A 26706-nucleotide genomic window follows, 5' to 3' on the forward strand; every position below is an offset into this window, starting at 1 on the left:
ATTCCCCCATGTCCATCAGAATGAGCCCATAACACCTCTGCAAGTTCAGTCTACATCCTGGGTTATCATCAGCTCCAGGTGCCAGGTGAAGGAGCAGTGACTATAGCCAAGGACAGAAGGAGGTCATGTCAGAGTCCCTCCTGCTGTGCCTTGGGTGTGGGTCTGTAGACTGGTCTCCCCATCTTGCCTTTTTCCTTTCAAATATGCAGTTTGCAGCCTTGCCCATCTATGGCAGGGCATGCTTTCAAGCTTGGCATATCCCACTCTGCCTGCCTGGGAGGCTGTGAACTTGAACTGACTGGTCAATTCATATCAGCCTCAATGAAAAGACATGTGTGGCCACAACATGCCTCCTCTGGAGTACAGATGTTGCATTCTGTGCCCACATCCTGTGGAAGAAAGATAAATGGGACCCTGGGGGGGCTCAAGGGAGGACAGAGAGTGGAGCACAGCTGCTCCTATCCATTAGCACCTCTGCCCTTAGGTCTCCTAGCTGCAGAAGCCAGTGTTTGGGCCCGGAGATATTTGATATGTGCTTCAGGATGCTGTGGCTGCTGTTCCTCACTCTCCCCTGTCTGGGGAGCACAACGCCTGTGACTCCTGGTGAGTCTTAACCCCCCAGCCCTCATGCTGTCCCAGGCTCAGTTTCCTGCTCCAGATCCCCTGAGGTTATGCCAGGCTGTCAAACTGTCAGGAACCTCACTGACTCCTAAGCCTTGGATGCCTCTGGTGTCTAATGACCCTACTTGCCTCTACAGACCTTGGCTCAGGACAGGAGTTGGCAGGCATCGTCGGGGGCTGCCCTGTCTCAGACAGCCGGTTCCCGTGGCAGGTCAGCCTGAGGTTCTACAATATGAAGCAGGACAGATGGGAGCACATCTGTGGGGGCTCCCTCATCCACCCACAGTGGGTGCTGACTGCTGCTCACTGTGTGCAGCCGTGAGTGGGGTCACCTATTCCCTTGGTTGGGAGCAGATGGGTGTTGGGGAGTGGGTGATCGTTTCTGAGCAGGGTTTCCCATGGGAGCAGGGTTTCTGAGACCCTCCTGATCCCTGCGTCTGTGCTAAGATTGATTTCCCTACCCTTCAGTCCCTCTGAGGGGTTCATTGTCCTGTCTCCCAGGAAAGAGCTGGAGGCCTGTGGCTTTAGAGTCCAAGTTGGACAGCTGAGGCTCTATGAAAACAACCAACTGATGAAAGTGGTCCGGATCATCCGACACCCCAAGTTCAATGAGAGGCTGTCTGCCCAAGGGGGTGCAGACATTGCTCTGCTGAAACTGGACACCCCAGTTGTGCTGTCTGAGCATGTCTACCCCGTGTCCCTCCCTGCCGCCTCCCAGAGAGTCTCCTCGAGCAAGATCTGCTGGGTGGCCGGCTGGGGTGTCATCGAGAACGACAGTGGGTATCGGGAAGGCCTTATGTCCATTGTCAGCACTGGTGGGGAGAGGCAGAAGCCCCCAGTGCTGGTTCTTACTGTCTTTTCTCCCCAGTGTCGCTGCCCCCACCCTACCACCTGAGGGAAGTGGCCGTCCCCATTGTGGGAAACAGTGACTGTGAGCACAAGTACCAGGCTGATCCTTTCTTGGCCAGCAAATCCAGGATCATCAGAGATGACATGCTTTGTGCTGGCATGGCGGGCCGGGACTCCTGCCAGGTGACAGCCTGACCTAGCCCTTCTCCTCTGTTCCTTCCTGGCCCAGGACACTGGATCCACCAGGCTTGGAATTATGGGATGCCTGGAGTGCTAATCCCTGCCTTTTCCCACAGGAGGACTCCGGAGGCCCCTTGGTGTGCAGGTGGAACTGTTCCTGGGTCCAGGTGGGTGTGGTCAGCTGGGGCAAAGGCTGTGGACTTCCTGACTTCCCTGGTGTATACACCCGTGTGACGAGCTACCTGTCTTGGATTCATTGCTACGTTCCCACGTTCGCGGAACCCTCAGTGGGGCCAGATGGAATTCATACAACAGAGGAGACCCCTGCCACTCCTGTTGACCTCCCCATTTCTCCAGCTAGTCCAGTATCACCTTCTTAAACCTCCTTTTCCCATGGTGGTGACACTCCCTTGTGCTCCTGGTCTGGAGTCTGTGGCATCCCTTAGCTCTGAAAGAGAGGGCTAAAAGTAGCTGGGCAGCCCATATCCTCCTTTTATCTTGTTTCCCATTAAATGGTAGTTTGTCTAATTGATGTCTGTTTGACCTCTGAACCCAGAGCATGGCCCTAAGGTTGAACTGGTAGGGAGGAACGTACCCCATTAGTGCCTCTGAGACCTCGGTGGTGTGAAAAGGAGGTGCACTCAGTCACCAAGTTAGCCCACACTATTCTGTGGATTCCACCCCCCCTAACGTGCATTGTCCTAAGCTGCTTCCACTTGCCTATTCAGGCTCGTAGGCAGGGGTCGGATTTGGGGGTCTCCCTAACACTTCAGCCCTTGCATAATGGTGTTGAATTGCCTCTTTCTGAGCCCATGTGGCCATTCAAATTCTAAAGAACTGAGTTCTTACTATCCTTTCTTCCCCTCTTACATGTTTGCTGTGCTTGCATGAGCGTGTATGCATGTTCATATGTATGTGTCTGTGTGTGCATATATGTGTGAGTGCACACGTGTGCATGTGGAAGCCAGAGGTTGACATTAGGTGTCTTCCTCAATCACTTTCTACTTTATTTACTAAGGCAGGTTCTCTGGCTAAGCCCAGAGACTGCCTGTTCACATAGTTTAGCTAGTCTGCTTGCCCCAGGAGTCCCCCATCTTTATCTCCTGGGAAGATTTTGGTTGGACTGCCGTATCCACCTGGCTTGTTGTTATTGTTGTTGTTTGTTTGTTTTGTGAGACAGGATTTCTCTGTGTAGCCTTGGCTGTCCTGAACTTCCTTTGTAGACCAGGCTAGCCTCGAACTCACAGAGATTGACCTGCCTCTTCCTCTGCCTCCAAGAGTGCTGGGATTGAAGGCTTGCACCACCACGCCTGGCTTCCACCTGGCTTTTCATATAGTTTCTAGAGATCTGAACTCCAATCCTCAAGCTTGCACAAGTGCTTTTTCCACTGAGCCATCTCTCCAGCCCCTTTTGGTTTTTGAAAGAGGGTCATAGGTAGCCCAGACAGGCCTAGAACTTATAAAATAGCGGAGGATCACCTTGAACTTTTGATCCTCCAGTTTCCACCTCCCGAGTACTGGAATTATAGGTATTATGGGTATGTGGCACCATACTCCATTACGTGGCTAAGCCCAGGGCTCAGTGAATGCTGGGCAAGCACTCTACCAACCGTGCCACAGCTACAGCTCTCAAGTGCTTATTTCTACCCGTGATGCTTTGAAATCTTCTGCAGGCACCTTGAGGCCCATACGCCTCCCCATATCTCATCCCAGCTGGGTGTCATGAGAGAAGGCAGGTTCTTCAGAGGCCTTCAAATATGTCTGCCATCCAGTGCCAAAGGAAGTCCCCCTTTTTACCACTGGTGGTGGCTCTGCCCCGAGTCTTGGAGTTCTAACCTCTACCTCAGAAACATTAGGAGGTGATTATAAGAGGGACCCTAGAGAGCTTACTTTGTCTGACATGAAAGGACATAGGGGGGAGGTGCAGTAGGTGAACCCGCTCCAAAATCTACCCCTGGACACCTACCTCCAGACTGTCAGAAGAAAGCCCTCGCGGGGGGGTGTGTGTGTAAGCCACCATATCCACAGCGTTGGGCGAGCAGCCCTGGGGAACTGAAGCAGGTAGTCTCTAAGCTGTACACTGAGTCAGGGCATCACCTGGCTTCCTGGGACGGCTAGGGACCAAGCAGGAAGGAGCTCTCTATCAGGTGAGTAAATGAAGCTGGTCATGAAGGCCCACAGGGTCTGTTCTCCCAGGAGGAGGAAGTCCACAGAGTGGGCTGGTGGCTGCTGGGAGTTGGGGAGAGACCGGTGGCAGCTAAAGGACACAGGTGTCTTTTCAGGGTGAGGAAAATGCTGTTACATGGAGTGTGGGGATGGCTTGCACGCCAGGCATGGGCTAAAACCCGCAAAACTACACCCTGTGTTTTGCTTTTAAGACAGGGTCTCCCTCGATAGCCCAGGCTAGCCTTGTTTGCCTTGGCCTCCCAAGTGTTAGGATTATGGGCATGCACTATCATGCTGGGCAGGACTGTACTCTTTAAGTGTGTGGGTTGTGCAGTGTGAAAATCACATCTCAGTAAAGCTGTCAAAAATAATAAACTAAAAGAAATTTACTTTTTTTTTTTTTTTTTTTTTTTTGAGACAGGGTCTCACTATGTAGTTCTGGCTGGCCTGGAACTCACTATGTAGACCAGGCTGGTCTCAGACTTACAGAGACCTGTATGTCTGTTTCCTGAGTGCTGGGATTAAAGGAGGACACCATCACATTAGCTTAATTATTATTTAGCTTATTATTATTATAAGGCCATTAGCTTATTATTATTTTGCATGTGTAGGTGTGTGTGTGTGTGTGTGTGAGGTCAGAGGACAGTTTAAAGGAAATTGTTCTCTTCTTCCACCATGAGAGATCTGGGAATTGAACTCAGGCCTTCAGGATGGAGAGCAGGCACCTTTACCCATCAAGCCTTCTTGTTGGCTCCAAATAAACTCATATATATTTTTAAGTCTAAAGTTTTAATTTCTCTGACTCTTTTGAAACTGTCTCTAGACCAGCTGCTGGGATACCCAGGCCCACAAAAGCATGGTGGATGGGGGAGCTGCTGGGAACCCCTCCTGCACAGTGGGCTCTGGGGAGGTTGGTGCTATCAGCAGTCTATATTGGGCGCTTGGTGAATTTGAAGAACGGCCCCTTGGGGGTTCTGAAAGGTGGGGCTCTCAGGTTCGGCCAAGGTCACATGACCTGCCTCAGCAAATAGAAAGGCTTAGTGTTAAAGGCACTATCCATGCCTTGAGGTGACTATGGGACTCAGGCCACCAGAGACACTCACAAGAAGAGGCATAGGAACACTGTGGGGCGCCCCTGGAATCCACCAACACCCTTGTCCCTCACTTCCCCTGTCAGCCCATCAGGGACCTAGTCCCAGAATCCTGGAACTCCCTGGGTCTGTGACCTTACTTCCCTGTTGAGGGAAGCCTCACTCCTTAAACTAAAATCCCTTGTTGGTGGCACTTGGGCCTTGAGTCTAAGAAGCCCTCTCCTTCCAGACACAGCTGAATGTTGGTGGCTTCATGTCGAGAATGAAGTTGTTTCCTTCTAGCGCTGAGCACCAGGCCTTAGCTGCACTGGCGATCTGACCCTCTCCCTCAAACACCTAGGATAACTGCCCATGCCCTCCCCTGACTACTGACACCCCCAGAATACCTGTGCCCATGCCCTCCCCTGACTACTGACCACCCCCCATGTCTAGGATACCTGTGCCGATGTGTCAGGTCGTGTGGCCACAGATGGTACGTCCACACCACATGTGTGGGAATCCCAGTGAAACCCTCACAGGGGTTTCTGAGAAGCACAACTATATGGTTGCTGTTGTTTGATTTATTTTTATTTTTTGGGATGGTCTCACTGTGTGTCCTGGCTGGCCTGGAACTCATTCTGTAGACCAGGCTGCCCTCGAAGTCACAGAGATCTGCCTGCCACTGCCTCTCAGGTGCTGGGATTAGAGTCACATGCTACCACACCCAGATGACTTTAACATTTTTACTACAGACTTCTGGAAGTAGAAAGTCATCACCAAATTATTGATTGCAAGAGAATTAACCCTTGCTTATAAGATGCAACAGCAGGCCGGGGATGTGTCTCAGTTGGAAGAGTGCCTGCCCTGGTTTCATAGACTAGGTGTGGTGGGGTGCTCCTGGGATGCCAGCACTCAAGAGGCAGAGGCAGGTGGATCGGAAGCTCAAAGTCACCTATCAAGTGCAAGGCTGTGTGAGACCCTGTCTAACAAGAACGAAGAGGACAACAGTACTTGACAAGAAAATCCCTAGGACTGAGGATGGAGCTCAGTAAGGGATTGCTTGCCAAGCATGTGTAAGAATCTGGGTTCAGTCTTCAGCACTACACAAATGACATAAAGGACACAAGCGACCCCTTAGGTAAAATGTGCTTTGTTGGAACAAAAATTCGGGGGATTCAAAGTACTACACTGTATTCAGCATCGATTCAAAGCAACTTTCTTTTTTTTTTTTTCAGATTTATTTTATTTTATGAGTAAAAATGTTTTGCCTGAATGTATATATCTGTATAACTTGCGTGCCTGATACACAGGGGTCAAAGGAGGATTATCAGATCCCCAGCAGCTGGAGACAGAGGGTTGTGAGCCACCACGTGGGTGCTGGGAAACCAGTACATGCATGCTCTTGGTGGCTGTGCCATCTCTCCATCCTGTTTGCTTTTCTTGTGATGGGATTACATGTAGCCCAGGCTGGCTTCCAACAGACTGCCTAGCTGAGGATGACCTTGAATTTCTGATCTTCCTGCCTCTGCATCTGTAGTGCTTAGGACCACGAATTTATACCATGCCTGGATTATATCGGGCTGGGTGGAACCCAGGGCTTCGTTCATGCTAGGCAAGTACCACCAATGGAGCTATCTTTTCTTTGTGAACATCTTATTTTAAGATGAAAAACAAAAACAAAAACAACTGGGCTGCTTTGGGGACCAAACTATATCTACATCACAAGCCAAAGAATAAAAATATTTTCAAAAGTTAAGGTATGTGCAGTTGCTTTGGGAAAACAAACAAACAAATCCACGAATCTCTGAATCTACATTCTCACTGCCAAGGTTATATTTGTTGACCTCAGGGCAGTGTGACTCTCCTAAACATGTCACCAACAATTGTGTCTGTTCCAATATTTGTAAAGGAGAATTTTCTTTCTTTCATTAAAACTCATACACATTAGTCATTAGCAGTTTGTCAACTGATTTATGCAACCCACCTTTCTGCTCTCATGAGTCCTGCTACGAAACGTAGGTATTGTTTTGTCTGCTGGGAAGCCACAATCACTGGTCTAGTTTTTCTTTGTGCCTGGGTGGAAGCAAAGCAAATTCAGCAGTTTGGCCAGATTTAAGTGGCTTGCACACCACAGAGTCTCAGAAGGCAAGAGCCAGAAACTGCCAAGGCTTTCTGGAGGAAGGGAGTTCACTAGAAATGTTGATGAGTTAAGTAATCAATTCAGGGCTTGAAAAGTACCCCAATAAAACCATGTATGGTGCTCTATACCTATAATCCTAGCATTCAAGGAGCTCAGACAGAAAGGCTAGCCTGGGCTGTAGAGATCGGGCCTCAAAACAGTACCGACCCTGAAGCCAATTAAACCAACCAGGTTCCTTTCCTCTTGGGGACCTTGCATGAAATGGTTGCAAACAGCCATCTCTTTGGGAATGTGTTCAGCTTTGTTACCTGTACAGGTTCCCCTGAGGGAACTTTGGAGACAACTTCCTGGTGGCCATTAACATCTCGGATCAGAATGTTGTCCCCAAGCCAGGCTCTGCAGTGGTGCCTTTGAGAAGCCCCAGGACACAGTAACCAGGGCCAGCTCGTTATATCCATCTGAACACGATGGAAGAATAAGGAACAGGTGATTGGAGCCTTTGCAGAGTCACGTTCTTTGGCCACTGGGAAGTACACACCTCAAAGAAGTGGGGTTTTCACCAAGTTTAATGCAAATGAACTTAATGACATGGTAGCTGAGAAGCGGCTCATCTCTGAGGGCTGAGGGTAAAAAATATTCCCAACTGTGGTCTCCTGGACAAGTGTCAGGCCCTACCCTCCTGAGGGCTTCTGCTGTCCTGTCCTGCATCCCACCAACTCATGTTCTATAGTAAATCTTACATCCTGTGTGAAAAAAAAAAAAAAAAAACCCACAACAACACAAACCGGATGACAACAGCCCTATTGTAACGAGAGAGGTCGCTAAGGTAAACCCAGGTACACATGCCTGAGGGGGGGGGGCTGCAAAGTGACATTGAAAACAGGAAAGAGCTGAAAAGATGTGCAACCATCTAGACAAAACAAAACAAGCTCACATGCCTCCACACAACTCAAATACAAACTTCAGATACATTAAAGTGCTTTTCTTTTTCTTTTTCAAACCCTATCTGGCTCAAAACTTGCTCCCACAGCACCTTGACCCTTGGATACTTCTGCCAACACAGGAACACTGTAGGGCATCAGTGGTGACCAGGGCTAAGAATGGAGTTCCTAAACCAGGTGAGGTGGCACACACTTGTGATCCCAGCACTCAGGGAGGAAGAGGCCGGTGAGATCTCTGTGAGTTCAAGGCCAGCCTGGTCTACAAAGGGAGTCCAGGACAGCCAAAGCTACACAGAGAAACCCTGTCTGAAAAAACCAACCCCTCCAAAAAAAAAAAAAAAAAAAAAATGCAGTTCCTAGCCCTCTGAGACTCATGTAGACTAGCCTCCACCAAAGTTTACATTCCTTCATGTAAGCCGAGTTTTAGGTAGCATTAAAACAACTCCGAGGCTGTGGGGAGAGCTCAGTTGCAGGGTGTTTGCTAAGGAAACGAAGGGCTCTCAGGAAAACGTAGCTCCCCCCCCCCCCCCCCCCACCAGACAAATGATCAGAAAAACCAAGGCTGGGCCCAGATCTGTTCAAGTGGTCGCAGCAGTGTCATTGACCCTGGGGCCTGGGTGGAAGCCTCCTGTTAAGAGTGTTCCTTCCCTGGAGAGACTTAAAATGTCTATCCCCTCCACCAAAGTATGGTTCCACTGAAGTTCACCCTGGGGAACCGGTGAGTTTATTGGGCTGACTTAAAGCGTGGGTGGGCGACTCCAAAGCAGTGGCAGAGAGTCTTCGCCCAGCACAGGATCTCAGCTCCCCCGAGATGATGGCCTTCTCTAATTGAGCCTCCCTGAGCCTATATACTCTATCTAGCACCTCCCAGACCCAGAGGGCACTGTGCAATTAGAGCAGAGCTTCATTAGAAGTGGCCATTCTAGGAGCCAGGTGGTGGTGGTGGTGGTGGTGGTGGTGGTGGTGGTGGTGGTGGCGGCGGCGGCAGCGGCCGCCGCAGTGGTGGCTGCAGCAGCTCAAGCCTTTAATCCCACATGGGAGGCAGAGGTAGGTAGATCTCTGAGTTCGAGGCCAGCCTGGTCTACAGAATAAGTTCCAGGACAGCCAGAACTACACAGGAAAACCCTGTCTCAAAGGAAAAGGAAAAGGAAAAGGAAAGGAAAAAAAAAGTTCTAGCTTCATTTCTGGTGCTATGATAAGATATCCTGACAAAGCAACTTTGGGCAGGAGGGGCTTATTTGGCTCACAACTCCAGGTCAAAATCCATTATCTCAGGGAAGTCAAGGTAGAAACTTAGAGCATCACATCCACAGTCAAGTCCGCCTTTATGCTTTAATTTGGCTTGAACTGGCTCATTTTGTTGGGGGAGAATACCTGTTACTCTTGTCCTCAGCCAGCTGGCTCCTCTCTTACACAGTTCAGGACCTAGGGAACAGCGCTACTCACAGTGAACTGTGTCTTCTTACACCAGTTAGCAATAAAGACAGCACCGCACAGACATGCCCACAGGCCAACCTGATCCAGATAGCTTCTCCTTATGGCTGTCTCCCCAGGTGATTCTAGCTTGTGTCATTGTAGTAGCATGAATGAGAGAGGCTCCCTAGGCGGAAACCTTTGAGGGCTTGGTCACCCAGGGGGTGGTGCAGTTTTGAAAGGATCAGGAGATGTGGCCTTGTTGGAGGAAATACGTCACCGGTGGTGGCTTTGAGGTTTCAAGAAGTCCATTCCAAGCCAAGGGTCTCTTTCTTTCTGCCGCTCATGGATCCAGGTAAAGAACTCTCAACTACTTCTCCAGCACCATGTCTGCCTGCTTGCCGCCATGCTCCTCACTGTGACGAATGAGCTAATCCTCTGAAACTGTAAGCAAGGCCCAGCTAAATGGTTTCCTTTATAAGAGCGACCGTGGTCATGGAATCTCTTCACAGCAATTGACCACTGACTAAGACAGTCACATTGACGAAACTAACTGGCACAATTCTCCCCTGGTCAGCTTGATACACAGATATGCCGTTTCAAGCCATAACTTTCCATTCGCTGTCTCCAAAGTCTCATCTGCTCGTATCATATAAAATAGGTCCAACTCCAAAAAGCCCCCAAAGACTCTCAATTATGAGATTCTATAAAAAAAAAAAAACATTTTTAGAGCTACATATTTAGCTTTTCTTATGTGTAAAGGGAAGGGCAATCCTCAGCTGCTTTCCATGACCTCTTCAATCTTGTGTCTTCTCAAAACCAGAACCACTGGAATGAAACTTACAACACTGTCAAGTTTGACCAGCTCAATGTGTAGCCTGGTCTCCTTCCACAGCTTTTGTGGGCTGAAACTGAGAAAACATGTTCGTTCCTATTGCCTCAGTGCAACCTGGGAAACTTACTTCCGAGGTGCTGCACTCTTTGACAATCCCAGCTGCTCCTTCAGCCCCGGAAAGATGAGCACTCTCAGGCAGGGATCCAAAGCCTGCCTCTACACCTTCTTATCTGAGGGAATGTCAACAGGTAACAATGGATTTAAGGGATGGCCTCTTGCGATCAGCCACAGATAATCCGATGAAGACATCTGTTCAAAGGATCGATTGTGTTCCACCAGTAAAAAGGAGGCCTGGCTCTGCTTGACCATGTCCATGTTGGCCCTCACTTCCACCTTGCCAGTTAGGTGACCCTGGCACAGGTGCCAACCCTACAGCATAAACAAAGTCACTAAGAGAGTCAGTCATCTAAGCATTTCCTGGCAGGTTCTGGTGCTCAGGTTCTCTTTTTACTGACTTTGGGTATGTTAATGGTGTTTGAGAAAGTCAGGATTCACTCCGGGTAGCTGGAGGTCACCTTTGTCTAGTTAACATAAACCTTTCCTTTTGCTTAGGGGTGTGGGAATTATCTGTCTGTCTTCCACTGGAGATATTTCTATTGCTAAGTCTCCAAAAGACTGTGCCATAGGCAAGCTGGGCACACCCACCTGTTTTGGGGGTTTCACAAACACCTTGTGAGTGGTTCTCATACCAGGGGACCTGGCATTTCTGGAGCCAAGGTGAGTCCGCAGCTTGGCTCTGAGCTGCCTCTGACAGGCCCAGTCAGAGGGGACAGTGGGTGTCCCGATCCTCCTATATGGACAGTAGGGACACTGCAGGGAGCCAGTTACCGACAATTTCTCACCTGAGGTCTAGAACCTTCTTTGGCATCCTTGTGGTGACCACAAGGTGGGTGGGATGGGGCATGTTTGCAGCCAGACTAGGGTCATTTTATTGGGACACAGTGGATTGTGAAGTGGGAGAACCCCAGGGTCTGGCAGCACCCATGACCTCTGCCTAGTGACTGCCAGCGATGCCTTCAAATGGGCTCCAAACCAGAAATGCCCTCAGGTGCTGTCAGATGTCTTCGCTGGCTGTGAAGTGCTGGGCTGGGCTGGGCAGGGGATCCAGGTGGCATGGGAGCTCCCAGTGGCCAGGAGCACTGTGGGTCCAGAGCAGGGAGATACAGAGACCCATATTCTGAGCGCCATCTTGGTTTCAGGAAGACCCCGCCAAGCCCAAACCATTTTTTTTTCATGAGGACAATGGGGTGCTGAGGGGGGGCATCCAGTGAGGTGAGCTGAGCGCCTGTGGTGACTGAGGCCCTGCACTTCTCAGGGTCCCATTCCCCCTGCAGATGTTCTGGTTGTCGTTCCTGGCTCTCTCCTGCCTGGGATATCCTGACCCACCTAAGATTTGCATCTGGAACACTCTCCTGGCCCCCAGCTGTTCACTCTTAGGGCTTACCTGAGCACTGAGTGGCAACATCTGGTCCAGGGTGGGGGTGACAGGAGGCTGGCCCTGGTTCCCTGACTTGTTCACAATGCTTTTAGTGTCTGTCTCCAGAAGCAAGCCAGTGGGTATCATAGGGGGTCACCGAACCCAGTGGGGGAGGTGGCCATGCACCTGAGAACTTACAGTTACAAGGCTTCTGGGACACACCTGTGGGGGTTCCATCATCCATCCACAGGGGATACTGACTGCTGCCCGTTGCGTCCAAAGGCGAGACACCGTTGGGGGCATCTGTTGGGTATAGAATGTAGACAGTGCACTACTCCAGACCAGCTGCCTCTGAGTCACGCAGGGTCAGTCTTTCCCCAGCCAGGATGTCGACCCAGCCTTAGACCTGGTCCAGGTGGGGGAAGGTTTGACTTGGCCCTGCTGAAGTTGACTGCCCTTTTGATCATATCCAAGTCTGTCCAGCCAGCCTCTCTGCCAAAAGACAGCTCAACCTTTAACTCAACTGACCAGTGCTGGCTGGCTGGCTGGGGTGACCTTCAAAATGGTAAGCCTAGCTGGGGTGGGCAGATAGACAGAGGGGACATCTCACAGTCTCTCCTTCCACGTCCCTTCCCAGAGGGCTAGCCTGTAGTGTAGAAACAAATGGGTAGGTGCAAGGCTCTCCTACGACTCCACTGTTGCCTTGGGTGGGCTTCTTGGACACCCATGAGATGCTCACAGAAGTCAGAGGCATTTTCAGATCTCATGGTCAGCAAGTAGCTGGGGCAGAACCAAGTGGGGTTGCCCTGGTTTGAAGCTGCTGCTGCTTTCCTGCTCCATGCCATGCAGGAGGGAGTCTGATTAGACACCTCTTTAAAGGAACACCACTTCCTCAAGGGATCTGGGTACCTCTGGGGAACCAGAGACAGGTGCAGACATACCTGTTTCCTGTGCATGTTATAGCCATGCATCATAGACCCAGGGTGCAAGCCGTGGCAGTGAACTCTCACCCTGGAGTGTCTGAAGCCACGGGACCACCTCAGGCTCCAGGGCATGGTCCTTGTCCCTCCCAGTTTCTCCAGCTCCACACGCCATCACTTGTGGCTTTGTCACTGATCTCAGCTGTGTTTCCATGTGGCTGCCCCTTCTGGGTTCTCTCCTGTCTCCTACAAGAACTCTTACATGGGAGTTAGGGCTCACCCCAAATCCGGCATAAGCTCACTAGGTAGTCAAGGCTGCCTTAGACTTCTAATCCTCCTGCCTCATCCTCAAAGGCTAAGGTTATAATAAGCCTGTGTCTCCATGCCTGCTTCAAATAAAGTCATATTCTAAACTTCTAGGTGGACATGAATTCGGAGGAGCTGTAGCCCTGCCCCCTTAGACTCTAAACCTTTTAAAAATAGAAATAAGTTTATGTCTATAAAGATAGCTTGGGATCATGGTCCCATCCAGGATATCTGGGGAAATGGAGGCTCTGACTCACTCCAGGCCAGCACATTAAGGTCAGGGCCAATGTGACTGGCATGAAGTGAGTTTGTTAGGGTTGGGGAACATGCCTCTCACTCCTGCTTCCTGCTTCCTCCACCCTTCCTCCAGTGCCTCTGTGGCCTCCCCATCAGCAGTATGAAGTGAAGTCCCCCATTCAGGATGACAAGGCCTGTGAGCAGGTTGACAGGAAGAAAATGTAACAAAACTAGGATCATCTTTGAGGACATGCTGTGTGCTGGCACCTTAGGCCGAGGCCCCTGTTTTGTGAGTTGTCCAGGCCCAGCTGTGACCTTCCAGAATGCCTTGCCTTTGAAGGGAGGCTGGATCCGGGAGTTTTCCTAGTGCTTTGCCTCTGACGGGACTGCCAGGACTGCCGCTCTTCTCTCAGGGTGACTCTGGAAGGCTCTTGGTCTTTGGAAGAAAAACAAAAGGATGCAGGTGGGCGTGGTCAGCTGGGGGAGGGACCGCAGCAATTTTCTCCAGAGCTCAGAGTTCCTTAGCTTGGATTTGTCAGCACACCGAGTAAATACTTCCACCAGACATGGCTAATCAATGGAGACAGCTTCCTGGCTCCTCTGTTCTTTTCTTCCTAGGCCCTTCCTTGCCCTGCAGCCTACCTCTTCCATCCTGGGCCTGTCCTTCCCTACTGACAGGAGTGCTCAGGTCCCTGTGGGATTGGGCTGCTATGTGGCTGTGTTTGTCTCAATAAACTGAGTAAATGAAGGTGGTCAGAGTGGTCTTTGAGGTGTGGGCACGGTCGTGGAACGGGGTGAACTCAGAGTCTCTGAGGCCAGTTAGAATTCCCCACTTTCTGTACCTCAGTCTTGAGGTGGACTAGATCTATAAAACATAATAAAAAAAAATGCAAGTAGGCACCAAGATTAAAATGCATTTAATTAGTGTCCGGTAACCACACATAAGAATCATTTTTTTCACAACTTCTTGGATTTTAGTTATTTTTGGAAGGCCTGGCGCAAGCGACTAACTCCCATCTCACTGGTTTGGGACAGTGTCTCCTCATGAAACCTAGACTGGCCTCAAACTTAACAATCTCCTGTTTCAGCTTCCCATGTGCTGGGATTATAGGCAAGCACTGCCAGTGGGACTTGATTTCCGTTTCTAACATCTTTCCCCCGTGTCTGAACAATAGTCTCTAAAGACCTTGCTGACTAGCCATCTAGTAATTTGTTTGTCATTGTCCCATGATGGAAAGATTCATCCTGGTTGGTCTGAGTCACACATTGGTGGTGGTGGGCAGGAGAGTTGAGTGACACATGTCAAGGAGTTAGTTCCAATAAACTCTTTAGGTTCGGTTTAAGCAACAGAGGTATAGAAGGAAAGGCTCTTAGGTCAGCCATGCCTGAACGACACTCTGCTTGTTGGGTGGGCAATGTCCTGGCATCTAAAGAATGTCATTCAGGTTCCTTTGTGAGGAACTGAGCTTCTGTAGAAGGGTAACAGTTTAGTTATACGGCTCTACAAAAATACAACCCACAGGAGTATTTTGAACATTAAATAATCAAGTATGGCTGACAAATATTTAGCCTCTGTCAATCTTTAGAAGGCTTCCATAGGCATCTATACTCAGAGCCAACAATTAGTATCAAGACACAGAAGAACTATATAGAGGGTACTTTTTTTTTAACTTAAAAACATTGTTTTTATATATGTAAGTATATATGTATTTATTGGTTTGCCTCAATATTTTGAATGCTTACATTTTAGAAATTAATTAATGAATTTACTTTTTAAACATCTTCCCTTTTACTCCCTTCCCACTTTCCCTCCTTCCCCTCCCCTCATCCCACTCATCCTCTGTTTCTCTTCAGAAACGGGCAGGCCTCCCATTGATATCAACCAGCGGGGGCATATCAAGTTGGAGTCAGACTAGTCACATCTAGAGGCTGCTTCTAAAGCAAAAAAATAAAAATAAAATAAGAAAGGAATTCTTTGGCTTGGTAGAATAAATCATTATGGTAACTACATTTCTTAATTATTTTATTTTATACATGTAACCTGCATGCATATTTCTGTACCACATGCAGGCCTGGTATCCAAGGAGGTTCAGAGCCTCTGGAACTGGAGTTGGTTGTGAGCGCATGTGAGTGCTGGGAATCGAACCTGCACTCTCTGGAAGGGCAGCCAGGGCTTTTAACTACTAAGCCATCTGCCTCCTAGAATGACAGTTTTAAAATACCTTTTTAAAAGTCTGTAAGACACAAAGACGTCAGCATTATATCATACGTGTTATGAAACCTTTGTACAGAGGGTGGGAGGTCTCTGATTTCTATCATCATTTTAAGCAGGAGCCAGTTGGTTTCAGGAACCAGTAGCTGTATGAAAAGAGTCCATTATTTTTATCAATTGTTCCTGTAAAAGTGAAAACTTCAGTACAGCTTGGTGGACCGGAAGGCTTTCCTTATTAGCTCTCTGTAGTCCACAGTCTCCTTGACTGCCTTTCTTAGCCAGATACTGTCATGTGATTTTCTTGTACTTTTTATCCTTAGCAGAGTTAGCTATGCTAGTCAGCTTGACACCCCATCAAATGTGTAGGGAACAGTAAATATTCATCTTTTTATTAAATACCATAAAACTTGTGTTTATGATAAGGAATGAAAATCTTTTTATTTTCCCCTACCTTTATGTTTTGATTCCTCAACTTGGTAAAAACCATTGTTTATGTTCAAGCCCTAAAACGGCCCATCCTCTCTTTCTTTTTCATTTCCTTTGTGCTGGTTCTTTTGACACTAGCCAATCATGAATGAATGTGAGGTTGGACACCAGCCAATGAAAACAAGACACAGCCCCATGTGGACTAGTCTAAAGTTCGAGTGTACTTCCTGTCCCCATGTGTTCACGCTTCAGTTGGCATGGTGGGTCTCCGTGTCCCTAACTTGCTTCTCACAAAGGGAGGCAGGCCATGTTGCGGCTTGCTGGGCCCACTGCTGAGCCTGGCTCTGACCTGCTGCAGCAGCTCTCCATGAGCAACAGCATTGTAAATTTTGCGTAATGTATAAAGTTTAGGAACAGCTAAACATGTTTCTAGTCAGATACGTAGGGTATTAAAGGTATTAATACAAAGCATTGAAAGACTTCCACACAGACCAATCCTTATTTATTTATTTATTTATTTATTTATTTATTTTTTAAAATTTTATTTTTTTCTTATCAGTTACATTTTATTAACTCTGTATCCCAGCCGTGTCTCAATCCCTCATTCCCTCCCAGTCCCTCCCTCCCTCATCTCCACCGTGCCCCTTGCCAAGTCCACTGATAGGGGGAACCTCCTCCCCATTCATCCGATCCTGTTTTATCAGGTATCTTCAGGACTGGCTGCAAAGCTCTCCTCTGTGGCCTAACAGGACTGCTCCTCCCTTGGGGGGTGGGGAGGCCTAAGAGCCAGTCATTGAGTTCCTGTTAGAAATAGTCCTTGTCCCCTCACTATGGGAAACCAATTGGTTACTGAGTTACCACAGGCTACATCTGAGCAGAGGTTCTAGGTTACATTCATACATGGTCCTTGGTTGCATCAGACCAATCCTTAAATAGATCTTGACTTTAAGACTAAGACGTTTCCTAAGTAGCCTAAGTGTGAAACACAGACATTAGAAAGCGTAAGACAACTTATTTGGATGAAGCATGCAATCGTGTCTTAAATTTACAATTTAAACAATTTCTTTAAGAGCATTGTGCAGGGGCTGTGGAGATGGCTCAGTGGCTGCAAGCAATCCTGTTCTGCAGGATACTGGCTTGGTTCCTCGCACCCACATGGCAGCTCAGAACTGTGAGGGCACAGTGAAACCACCAAACTGGACCTGGCAGTTTGTGGGATGAACTGCCAGGCTGTCTCTCAGGAGCAGAGGGCAGCAGCCAGGGGAAAAGCCTCATCCATTTTAAGAGGAGAGGCCAGAGGAGGAGGAGAGGACAGGCCAGAACAGCCTGGGGGCTTTGATCTGTGGCAGGCTGTTTGTGTTAATCAGGAACTAGATGTCCCTGCTAGAGGTAGTTAAACATCAGCGTAGATGAGGAAGGAGTGGCTTTCCTGGCATATAGAACCCACCATATGGAATCCCTGAAGGATGCTGAGTTGGGTTTCTGTTTACCCAATAAGAATTCTTCTGAGGACACTGTCACCAGCACTGCCATTTTGGAGGCCTGCTTTGGACCTAGCAAAACCATTGGTAGGTCTAGTTCCAGGGGATCTGGTGATACCCTCTTCTGGTCTCCAGGGGTACTGCACACACATGGTAACACATACAGGCATTACACTCATACTCAGAAAACTAAAAGAAATAAAATCTTAAAAACAAAACGAAACCAAAACTTATCTTGTAGCTGGGTGTGGTGCACACATTTAATCTCAGAACTTGGGAGGCAGAGTCAGGTAGATTTCTATGAGTTTGGGACCAGCCTGGTATACAGAGAGTCTTAGGATAGCCAAGGCTACATTGTGAGACCCCTCCCCCAACAAAACAAAACAAAACAAAACAAAACAAAACAAAACAAAACAAGACAAGACAGTCTATCTTGTTGCTTTAGACAGAGGAACTCTGTGTCACCTAAGAATACTTAGGCTGCAGATGAGAACAAGACATATAAACACAGTCAAGTTTTAAAATCAGTTAACAGGTTGGAGTACTTCAATGTTGCCTAGTCATCAGGAGGAGCAGCCATTAAAACTAGATAGAACAAACCACAAAGAGCACTTACGGACACTGAATTTTATTAGAATGCTTATATTAGATTTGAACTAGGCTATTCAAGCCATGCTCACCTGGGTTTTCTCTCTCTCTCTCTCTCCTCTCTCATTCTCCAATAAATGTCAAAGAAGATAGAAGGTATGCTGAGATTCTGTCTGTGAGTGTCAGACTTTTTCCAAATGCTGTGTTCTGAAATCCTAAGCAATTCCATATGATGGTCATATATTAAGCAAGCTGTCACAGTTTCTCTCTCTCTCTCTCTCTTTTTTTTTGAGATTTTCTGAACTTTTTTATTCCCAATGTGGACACACTGAATAAATAACCTTTCTCTTCTTTTCTCCATTACTTACCTTTTTAATTTATTTTTAATTTTTTTAATTATACCTTATTTACTTTGTATCCCCCCTCTAGTTCCCTCCCTCCTCCCCTCCCAACCTGTCCCTTCCTTCCCCTTCTCCACACACTCCCCTCCCCAAGTCCCCAAGGTAGGGGAGGGTTTCTTTTTTTTCCTTCTGATCCTAGTCGGTTAGGTCTCATCAGGAGTGGCTGCATTGTCTTCCTCTGTGGCCTGGTAAGGCTGCTCCCCCCTCAGGGGGAGGTGATCAAAGAGCAGGCCAATCAGTTCATGTCTGAAGCAGTCCGCAGTCCCACAGTTTCTCTTTTAATAAACTTATGTGTAGCTTGTTTGACATCTTAATAAGCACAGAGATATAGTAGAAGACAAAAGACATACTGATTGATTGGTTGGTTTTCTTTTTTTTTCTTTTCTTTCTTTCCTTTCTTTCTTTCTTTCTTTCTTTCTTTCTTTCTTTCTTTCTTTTTCTTTCTTTCTTTCTTTGAGACACGGCTTCTCTGTGTATCTGGTTGTCCGGGAACTCACTCTGCCCACTAGTCTGGCCTCACATTCAGAGATCTGCCTGCTTCTGCCTCTGAGTGCTGGGATAAAAAAATGTGTGCCACCGCGCCTGGCTTTAACTTTTTTTTTTTTTTTTGGATTGGCCTACTTTCCGCTGTGATCATGTCAATTATGAGAGCAGCTTCTATTCTTGCTAGTTAATTTCAGGGTTAGGGGTAGGGTGTAGTCTCAGCTGGTTGAAATAAAGACTTTAAATAGGCCAGAGGCTGTGTCTGAGTGGTCATCTCTGGTGGGCTCCCTGTAAGAATCTTCTCAGAGGTAAAGTTGAGAAAAGTTTTTTTTTTTAATTTATTATTATTTTTTAATCCTTGGACTTTGGGTTTAAAAAATAGACACAGAGAAATTCCTCTTCCATAGTTCAAATACCCTCAACATGTTCATATACACAAACACTCAAACATCTTAAAAAGGCATTCCCATCATTTACCAGCTTAAAATGAGCTTAAAAAGAGGAACAAAGGCCTGGAGAGTTGGCTCAGCAGTTAAGAGCACCGGTGCTTTTCCAGAGCGCTGGGGTTCGATTCCTAGCGCCCACACGGCAGTTCGCAGCCATCCGTAACTCCAGTTCTATAGGATCGTGTGCCCTCTTCTGGCCACCGTAGGGGTAGGTATGCAAGTGCAGGTATGCATTATAAATGCAGGCGAAACCTCCACATACATAACATTTAAAAAATAACTAAGCCAGGCGGGCACAGTGGAACACACCTGTGATCCCAGCGCTTGGGGAGGCAGAGGAAGGTTAATCTCTGTGAGGTTGAGGCTAGCCTGGTCTACAAAGTGAGTCCAGGACGGCCAAGGCTGTGAAAAAAGAAAAGAAAAGAAAAGAAAACCAAAACAAACAAATAAAAAAAAACTCAGGAGTCAAACATAGTTCCCGTTAGAAATGATTTCCGGATCACAAAGAAAGCGACCACCACTCCAACTGAAGTAGCCAGACAAGGCAAACTTAACTCTTAATCAAGAGGGTGTGCTCAGAAGATGGAACACATGAAGACTGGAAGTGCTTTGTTTGTTTGCTTTCTTGAGACAGGGTTTCTCTGTGTAGCCCTGGCTGTCCTGGACTCACTTTGTAGACCAGGCTGGCCTCGAACTCACAGAGATCTGTCTACCCCTGCCTCTGAAGTGCTGGGATTAAAGGCGTGTGCCACCACCACCCAGCTTCCGTTTGTGTTTTACTCTAACTCAGGTAGTGACTGCGCCTTTCCCCCATTTCCTGGGGGCTGACCTCACAGGCTTAATTCAATTGGCTAGTCTGAAAATTAAATCAACCCACAAAAAATAAAGGAGGAAGAAAAAAAAAATGTTCACTGTTCAAAGGACAGGATTTTTTCAAGTTTTTTATTTTTATTTTTGAGACAGGTTTCTCTGTGTAGCCCTGGCTGTCCTGGAACTCATTCTGTAGACCAGGCTGGCCTCAGAACTCCGAGATCTTGCTTTGCCTCTGCCTCCTGAATGCTGGGATTAATGGTGTGTGCCACCACTGCCCAGCTCAAGTTTTATTTTATTTTAAAGTATTCTCTTGTGGTTGAGGATGTAGCTTAGTTGACATGAATGAGGCACTGAGTCTAATCTCCAGTACCACACACACAAACAGTTTTTTTTTTTTCCTCTGACAATAAAGATACGATCATTTGGCCACTGTGGTAAAGAGCCCAGGGCTGAGTCAAAGAGCTCAGACTGAAGCCCTGCAGACTGGATAGTCCTCCTTCACTCTGTGGCCGTGGACGAATGTTTCATCTGTGCTGTAATGTTCTCACATTCCAAAATGGAGAAAAGGGAGCATAGGCTGGAAATACTGGGCAAAAGCAAGACTAAAACCCATCGGGCACACTCTAAATCCTGTGGCTCCATGCCCCATGTCAAAGGGCACAGATGGCACTGTCCCTCCGGTGCAACACACTTCTCTCTCAGGCAGTTTCCACTCTGCAGCTCTCCTTGGCAGATACCCCAACACAATATTCTCATGGTTTTCAATATTACCATGGCATATCTCAAGACTCTTGTTTCTCTATTTCAATCAGTCCAATAGAACCCAGCTGCTCAAGAGAGCCCAAACCTTTTCTGCCCCATGGTAGATGTCCCAAATATTTCCCAAACAGAATTCCAGATTTACTCAAAAGAGCTTTCACATTGACAACGCCTGTTCTAGAAATGACATTATGGTTAGATTTTGAGCCTGTCCTTTTAAGAGACTCATCACTCTATAAAGCCATGTTCCCACATGAAGCTGACAGGTCCCTTCTGCATAGGTCGTAGCCGGGGAAAAAGCAAACCCAAGACTATGTCTCCCTGAAGCCACTCACTGCAGGAATGGTAGACCTCTGCCTCTCTACCTCTGCCTCTCTACCTCTGCCTCTCTACCTGACTTTGAATGACAGTCAGGTTCCAGTGACTGACAGATCTCCCTTTCACCACCACGGACACCATGTTTCTCTGTTTAACAATACCCCCCCCCCCCATATATTGTTCCAGAACATAGAAAGTCAAAGCCAGGTACCAGGTGACAACTACTGAAAAATGTTTCAAAAGAACCTCAAATTGATCTGGGCATGGTAACACTTTAATTCTAGCACTTGAGCGGCAGAGGCAGGCGAATCTCTATGAGTTTGAGGCCAGCCAGGAACTTGAGAGTTCCTGGCCAGCCAAGGCTACATGATGAGACCATGTCTCAAACAAGACAAACAATGACAAAAGCAAGCAAGCAAGCAACAAAAATAACAGCAGCAACAACAAAACATTGCTCAAAAGCATCCAAACACAAGCAGGAGAGCAAAGTGACAAAGTAGCCTGACTTCAGTTTAAGATTAGAAGCTATCTCAATACAAGGTCAAAATAAGTTTATTCCTATTTTCTGTAAAACTTAAATTTGACTGGTTGACCTATTTCCTGGAATTTGACATGTTCCACACCCTATACCCTGGACCTTATCCAACCTGATAAGACACTCTGCCAAATAATTTTGAAATGTTCAGCCAAGTTCATACCTTACCAAAATTCCTCTGGAAATCCCCCAACCCTTGAAACCCCCTCCAAGCCTTGCAGTTTGGGGGCTGACATGAACCCCACCTTCTCCCTTTCAATGCTATTTTCTCAAAACCTGCTTTTGGGAGATAGCTCTGTCTGATAGAAAATAAAGCTTGCATAATTTGACCAAAGAATTTGGGTGATGGTGGGGTTAACAAAAGTCTGAGGTGCACCAGGAAAAAAAAAGAGACTTCCCAGCCTGGTGGGGTGGCTCACACCTTTAATTTCAGCACCCAGGAGGCAGAGGCAGGTAGATCTCTGTGAGTTCGAGGCCAGCCTGGTCTACAGAGAGAGTTCCAGGACAGCCAAGGCTGCACAGAGAAACCCTGTCTTAAAAACCAACCAACCAAAAAAAAAAAAAAAAAAAAAAAAAAAAAAAAAAAAAAAAAAAAAAAAGAAAGAAAGAGAGACTTTCAAAGGTTCAGATTTTCTTCAAAGTCCAAACTCTCCTTCAAGGGGTAGAGGAGATTGTCCCTGGAGTAAATGACTCAGCAGCTGCTGAGAGTTTCCAGCTCTCCTCTGCTGAGGCCAACTAAGTGTAACTAGTAGATACCCCAAAATCTACCTATGGCCCTTCCTGGTTAACATTTTGTATAAAACTTGGGGGTTGTCTTAGTTAGGGTTACTTTTGCTGTGATGAACACATGACCAAAGCAACTTGGCCCTCCTCCATCAACTACTAATTAGGAAAATGCCTTACAGCCAAATCTTAAGGAGGTGTTTTCTCAGTTGAGGCTCCCTCCAGCTTGTGTCCATGTTGACATAAAACTAGCCAGATCACAACCTGTGTCCCAACACAGGTCCAGCCACTCATCCTCAATAAGCCAATTTTAAAAAGAGCCAAATTAAAAGTGGAAAGCAAGAAGCTAGAGAGATGGCTGAGGTTAAGAGTGCTTGTTGCTCTTATATCCCCATACAGAGGATGGGATTCAAGTCCCAGCTCTAACCATCTGTAACCCCAGTTCCAGACAATACAATAGGCATGCATGCGTACAGGCAAAATACTCATACACACAAAGTAAAATAAATAAACCTAATGAAATAAAATAAAAGTAGAAAACATTAAAGGAATATTTAAGCTGGCTTCTCCTTGAGGACTAGGTTATTTATTTATTTATTTATTTATTTATTTATTTATTTATTTATTTATAAGGGTCTCTGTGAGGTGCTTTTGTATCATACTTTAGAGTTGATCAGTTTGAACAAAGGCAGGGTGGCTGATAGGCCCACATTTTGTGGGGAAACATGTTATCAACACAAAAAACACAGTTCTCATCTTAAAGGGAGTACGAGACAGTCCATTCTGCAGCCATTTTGAGTGACCACAGCTGAGGACCACAGATTAGCACTCAGACACCACACTCAACTCAACAGAGGTTTATTGACCGCTAAACAGAAACAGGTTTTTTAATACAAAACAAACAAACAAACAAACACAAAAAACCTGTAACCAGGAAGCAACCAGGTAACAAAACTGTAACCAGGTGTAAGAAACAAACTGCAACTAGGTAACAACTAAGTAACAAAAACGCAACCAACTATCCAGGTAGAGCAAGCAACATTACATCATTTTGACTAGCTAGATCAAGCTTTTCTAATTGACCTTTAATTTGATTGGTTCTGTAGCTGGGGGACTTCATAGAGTGTCCAGGTAACAAAGTATACCTCAGCCATCTCTCTAGCTTCTTGTTTTGAGAAATAAAATCATAGAGACATAATCAAAATGGAGTCTTGCAGGCAAAATGGCTTCTGATATGCTAACGGTTACAGCAGGTGTTAACAGAGGAGTCAGTTATGCTAAGAAATAAAGTAGGTCTCAACAGAGGGACTATAGAATTTAAGCAGGTTACAATAAGATTTAGGTTACCCTAAATTCCATGTCCCAATGTGGAAGCAGTTTCATGAAATGTTATAGTTTTACAGAACAAAGAAAGTCATAAATCAAGGCAAGTTTTAAATACATTGGTGTGGCTGGATAGTGGTGGCGCACATCTTTAATCCCATCACTCAGGAGGTAGAGGCAGGCAGATCTCTGAGTTTCAAGGCTGGTCTGGTCTGCAGAGCAAGTTCCAGGACAGCCAGGGCTACACAGAGAAACCCTGCCTTGAAAAACAAAACAAAACAACAACAACAAAGCATTGGTGGGAACACCAGGTAAGAGGTTACAGCAAGAAGGGAGAGGCTTTTCTATAGGCCTAAGATGTCTGATGCCATTCTTAGCTTTGGGGCTTGTGTAAACCAGTGGTCTGTTAAATTAATAGATTCCAAAGATTCCTTTCAATGATTTTTTTATTTATTTTTATCTTATGTGCGTTGGTGTTTTGCCTTCATGTGTGTCTGTGTAAGGGCATTGGATCCTGCTGGTGTTACACAGACAGTTGTGAGCTGCCATGTGGGTCCTGGGAACTGAACCTGGATCCTTTGGAAGAACAGTTAGCGTTAACCATTGAACTATCTCTCCATCCCCAGATTCCTTTATCTATTATTCATGGGATGTTGAGTCAGACATAGAGGTGGGCGAAGGGGTTGTTCTGGGAGCCAGAGCTAGCCCAAGAGAAGATAAGTAGCTTCCAGACCTGCAACATTCCAACTTCTCCACATCACTGTAGTTTTAGTTAGTCAGTTTTTGCAGACACAGTTTATTTCCAGGAATTCTCATGAACAATGTCCCAACCAGACAGACCTTCAACTTGTCAGGACAGGAGTTCTCCTGGCAGGAGAAAAAGACCCTGCCAGGCCTTTGTTTTAATCTGCCAGGTTTTGTCTCAGGTCAGGAGGCTGAGGAAGAAGGTGGACTATTGCCATATTGGAAGTTTGCCGTTTCCCCTTTAAGGTTGATTTTTTTATTATCTTTAACTATGTATGATTTGTACATATGCAGGTAACCAAGGCTGCCAGAGGTGTTGGAAACCCCAGGAGCTGGACGTACAGGTGATTTTGAGCTGTTCTCACAGGTTCTTGGAATCGAACTCAGGTCCTCTGAAAGAGCAGCCAGCACCATCTCTCCAGCCTCTCTTGCTATCTTTACTACCTAGCTGAGCCCCCCTCCCTATCTATCATCCTGTCAGGGACCCATCTAACTCCCGACCCCTCAGTTTGACACCTCACATCTTTCGAAGGCACTTTTCCCAGCGCTAAGTTTATCACTAATGTACATTCTCCTTGTCCTTAGGGCTGGGATGCAGTGGGCCATGCAGGGAAAACATGGTTTTACCTTTCTCCTATGCCTTGGTGGACCCTTTGCTCTGAGACCCTGGTGCCCAGTGTTGTTCCCTTGTCCCAGTCTCTGCCCAACATCCCTTCTTGCAACAGAAACCCCCGGGTAGCCACATCCTTCTAACGGCATCCCCAAGCACAGAACCTGGTCACAACCCCTCATTGGCCAGTCCATTGCCCCTTTGGTAACTTCTGCACCCCACCACCATATGGCTCCTGATTCTTTCTGATCCTATCATTGTGTGTGATAATGGTGGCCTGACTCTGTTGTTATGGTAGTCATCCAAGCATTTCCTGTCAAGCTCTGATGCCCATATTGCGTTTGTACTGACCCTGGACTTGTTAATAGTGTTTGAGGAAGCCAAGGTGCAGACTTCAGGTCTGAGGTAGCTGTGGCTCACGTTGTCCAGCTTAGCATGTAAACCCTTCCTCTTGCTCAGGGGTGTGGGAATTATCTAGCTCGCTTCTACCTGAGACATCCTTTTGCCACTGAGTCCCCAAGAACCTGTGTCTTGGGCAATCCTGGGCACACCCATCTCCTTTGAGGGTTCTCACAATACCTGTGGCTAGTGCTTATACCAGGGGACCTGGCATTTCTGGAGCCAAGGTGAGTCCGCAGCTTGGCTCTGAGCTGCCTCTGACAGGCCCAGTCAGAGGGGACAGTGGGTGTCCCGATCCTCCTATGTGGACAGTAGGGACACTGCAGGGAGCCAGTTACTGACAATTTCTCAGCTAAGGTCTAGAACCTTCTTTGGCATCCTTGTGTTGACCACAGGTGGGTGGGATGGGATGTGTTTGCAGCCAGACTGGGGTCATTTTATTGGGACACAGTAGAGATGTGAAGCGGGAGAACCCCAGGGTCTGGCAGCACCCCTGACCACTGCCTAGTGAGTGCCAGCGATGCCTTCAGACGGGCTCCAAACCAGAAATGCCCTCAGGTGCTGTCAGATACCTCCCCTGTGAGGAGCTGGGTTGAGCATGGGACCCAGGTGGCATGTGAGTTCATGCCAGGAGCACAGAGCTTCCAGAGGCCAGCTAGCTAGGTGTCCCTTTGACCCTAGAGGAGAAAATTCCATTGTAGAGACAGGAGTGGGGCAGATACACGGCCTGTCCTTGAGTGTAGAGGTGCCCTGGGACTCCTGCAGGACCCTTCACTGACCTAAACACTCCAGCAGCCGGAAGAAGGCTGCAGACAGGCACTGTCCACTTGGTCCACAAACAGGAGCACTTGGCTTGGCTTACTGTAGGCTCCAGGTAACATCTGTTCTCGGACTTGACAGTAAACTTAGTCACAGCCACTGTCCTGGGTTGTGGGTGTCCACGACCAGCACTTGGCGCTTAAGCCTCAGCTGTCCACTGAAGCAGTGAGGCCATCCATGCAGAACGCCCTGGGGCAGTCCCTGCAGGATGCACTGTGTGGGCACATGGGTCGGGTCTCCCAGCACGGGGACGGGAGGAGTCGCTCCACCGGTGTCTCGGAGCTCACGAGACGGATGAGGGCTTGTCTCGTCCCTGAAGCACAAGCTGTGTCAGAGACACCTGGTGCTTCTGAGACACCAGCCTGAGCCACAGCTCTCTCCTGGTGATGCTACTGGAAGCAGGTGGGACATCCATGTAACCTTGGTGACGAAGGGCTTCAGGTCCCTTCAGCCCCTTCCCATCCTTCCTGA

At 47.4% G+C, this 26706-nt stretch overlaps 1 protein-coding gene, 1 non-coding gene and 1 pseudogene across 2 annotated transcripts; all 3 read left to right on the plus strand.

The window, feature by feature from the left end:
- Positions 1 to 461: 461 nt before the first annotated feature.
- On the plus strand, positions 462 to 2030 carry LOC129674661 (mastin-like). The gene is made up of 5 exons (XM_055604789.1): positions 462 to 603; positions 759 to 939; positions 1123 to 1397; positions 1490 to 1653; positions 1767 to 2030. Exons 1-5 carry the CDS (start codon positions 531 to 533, stop codon positions 2028 to 2030), a joined length of 957 nt encoding a protein of 318 aa, XP_055460764.1. The 5' UTR covers positions 462 to 530.
- Positions 2031 to 7234: 5204 nt separating this feature from the next.
- Positions 7235 to 7371, plus strand: LOC129674729 (small nucleolar RNA SNORA70). The gene has a single exon (XR_008719832.1). It is a non-coding gene; the product is annotated as a small nucleolar RNA SNORA70 (small nucleolar RNA).
- Positions 7372 to 9725: 2354 nt separating this feature from the next.
- LOC129674435 (serine protease 28-like) lies at positions 9726 to 13706 on the plus strand (annotated as a pseudogene).
- Positions 13707 to 26706: the final 13000 nt, after the last annotated feature.

This window comes from Psammomys obesus, unplaced genomic scaffold, assembly GCF_907164565.1.
Source record: "Psammomys obesus unplaced genomic scaffold, mPsaObe1.curated_primary_1811, whole genome shotgun sequence".
NCBI lineage: Eukaryota > Metazoa > Chordata > Mammalia > Rodentia > Muridae > Psammomys > Psammomys obesus.

Excerpts from the sequence above, each read along its gene's own strand:
- LOC129674661 (XM_055604789.1), top strand. The coding sequence starts at position 531 with ATGTGCTTCAGGATGCTGTGGCTGCTGTTCCTCACTCTCCCCTGTCTG. Across the intron at positions 604-758 it reads CACAACGCCTGTGACTCCTG|ACCTTGGCTCAGGACAGGAG; the intron begins GTGAGTCTTAAC and ends TTGCCTCTACAG. Across the intron at positions 1,398-1,489 it reads GGGTGTCATCGAGAACGACA|TGTCGCTGCCCCCACCCTAC; the intron begins GTGGGTATCGGG and ends TTTTCTCCCCAG.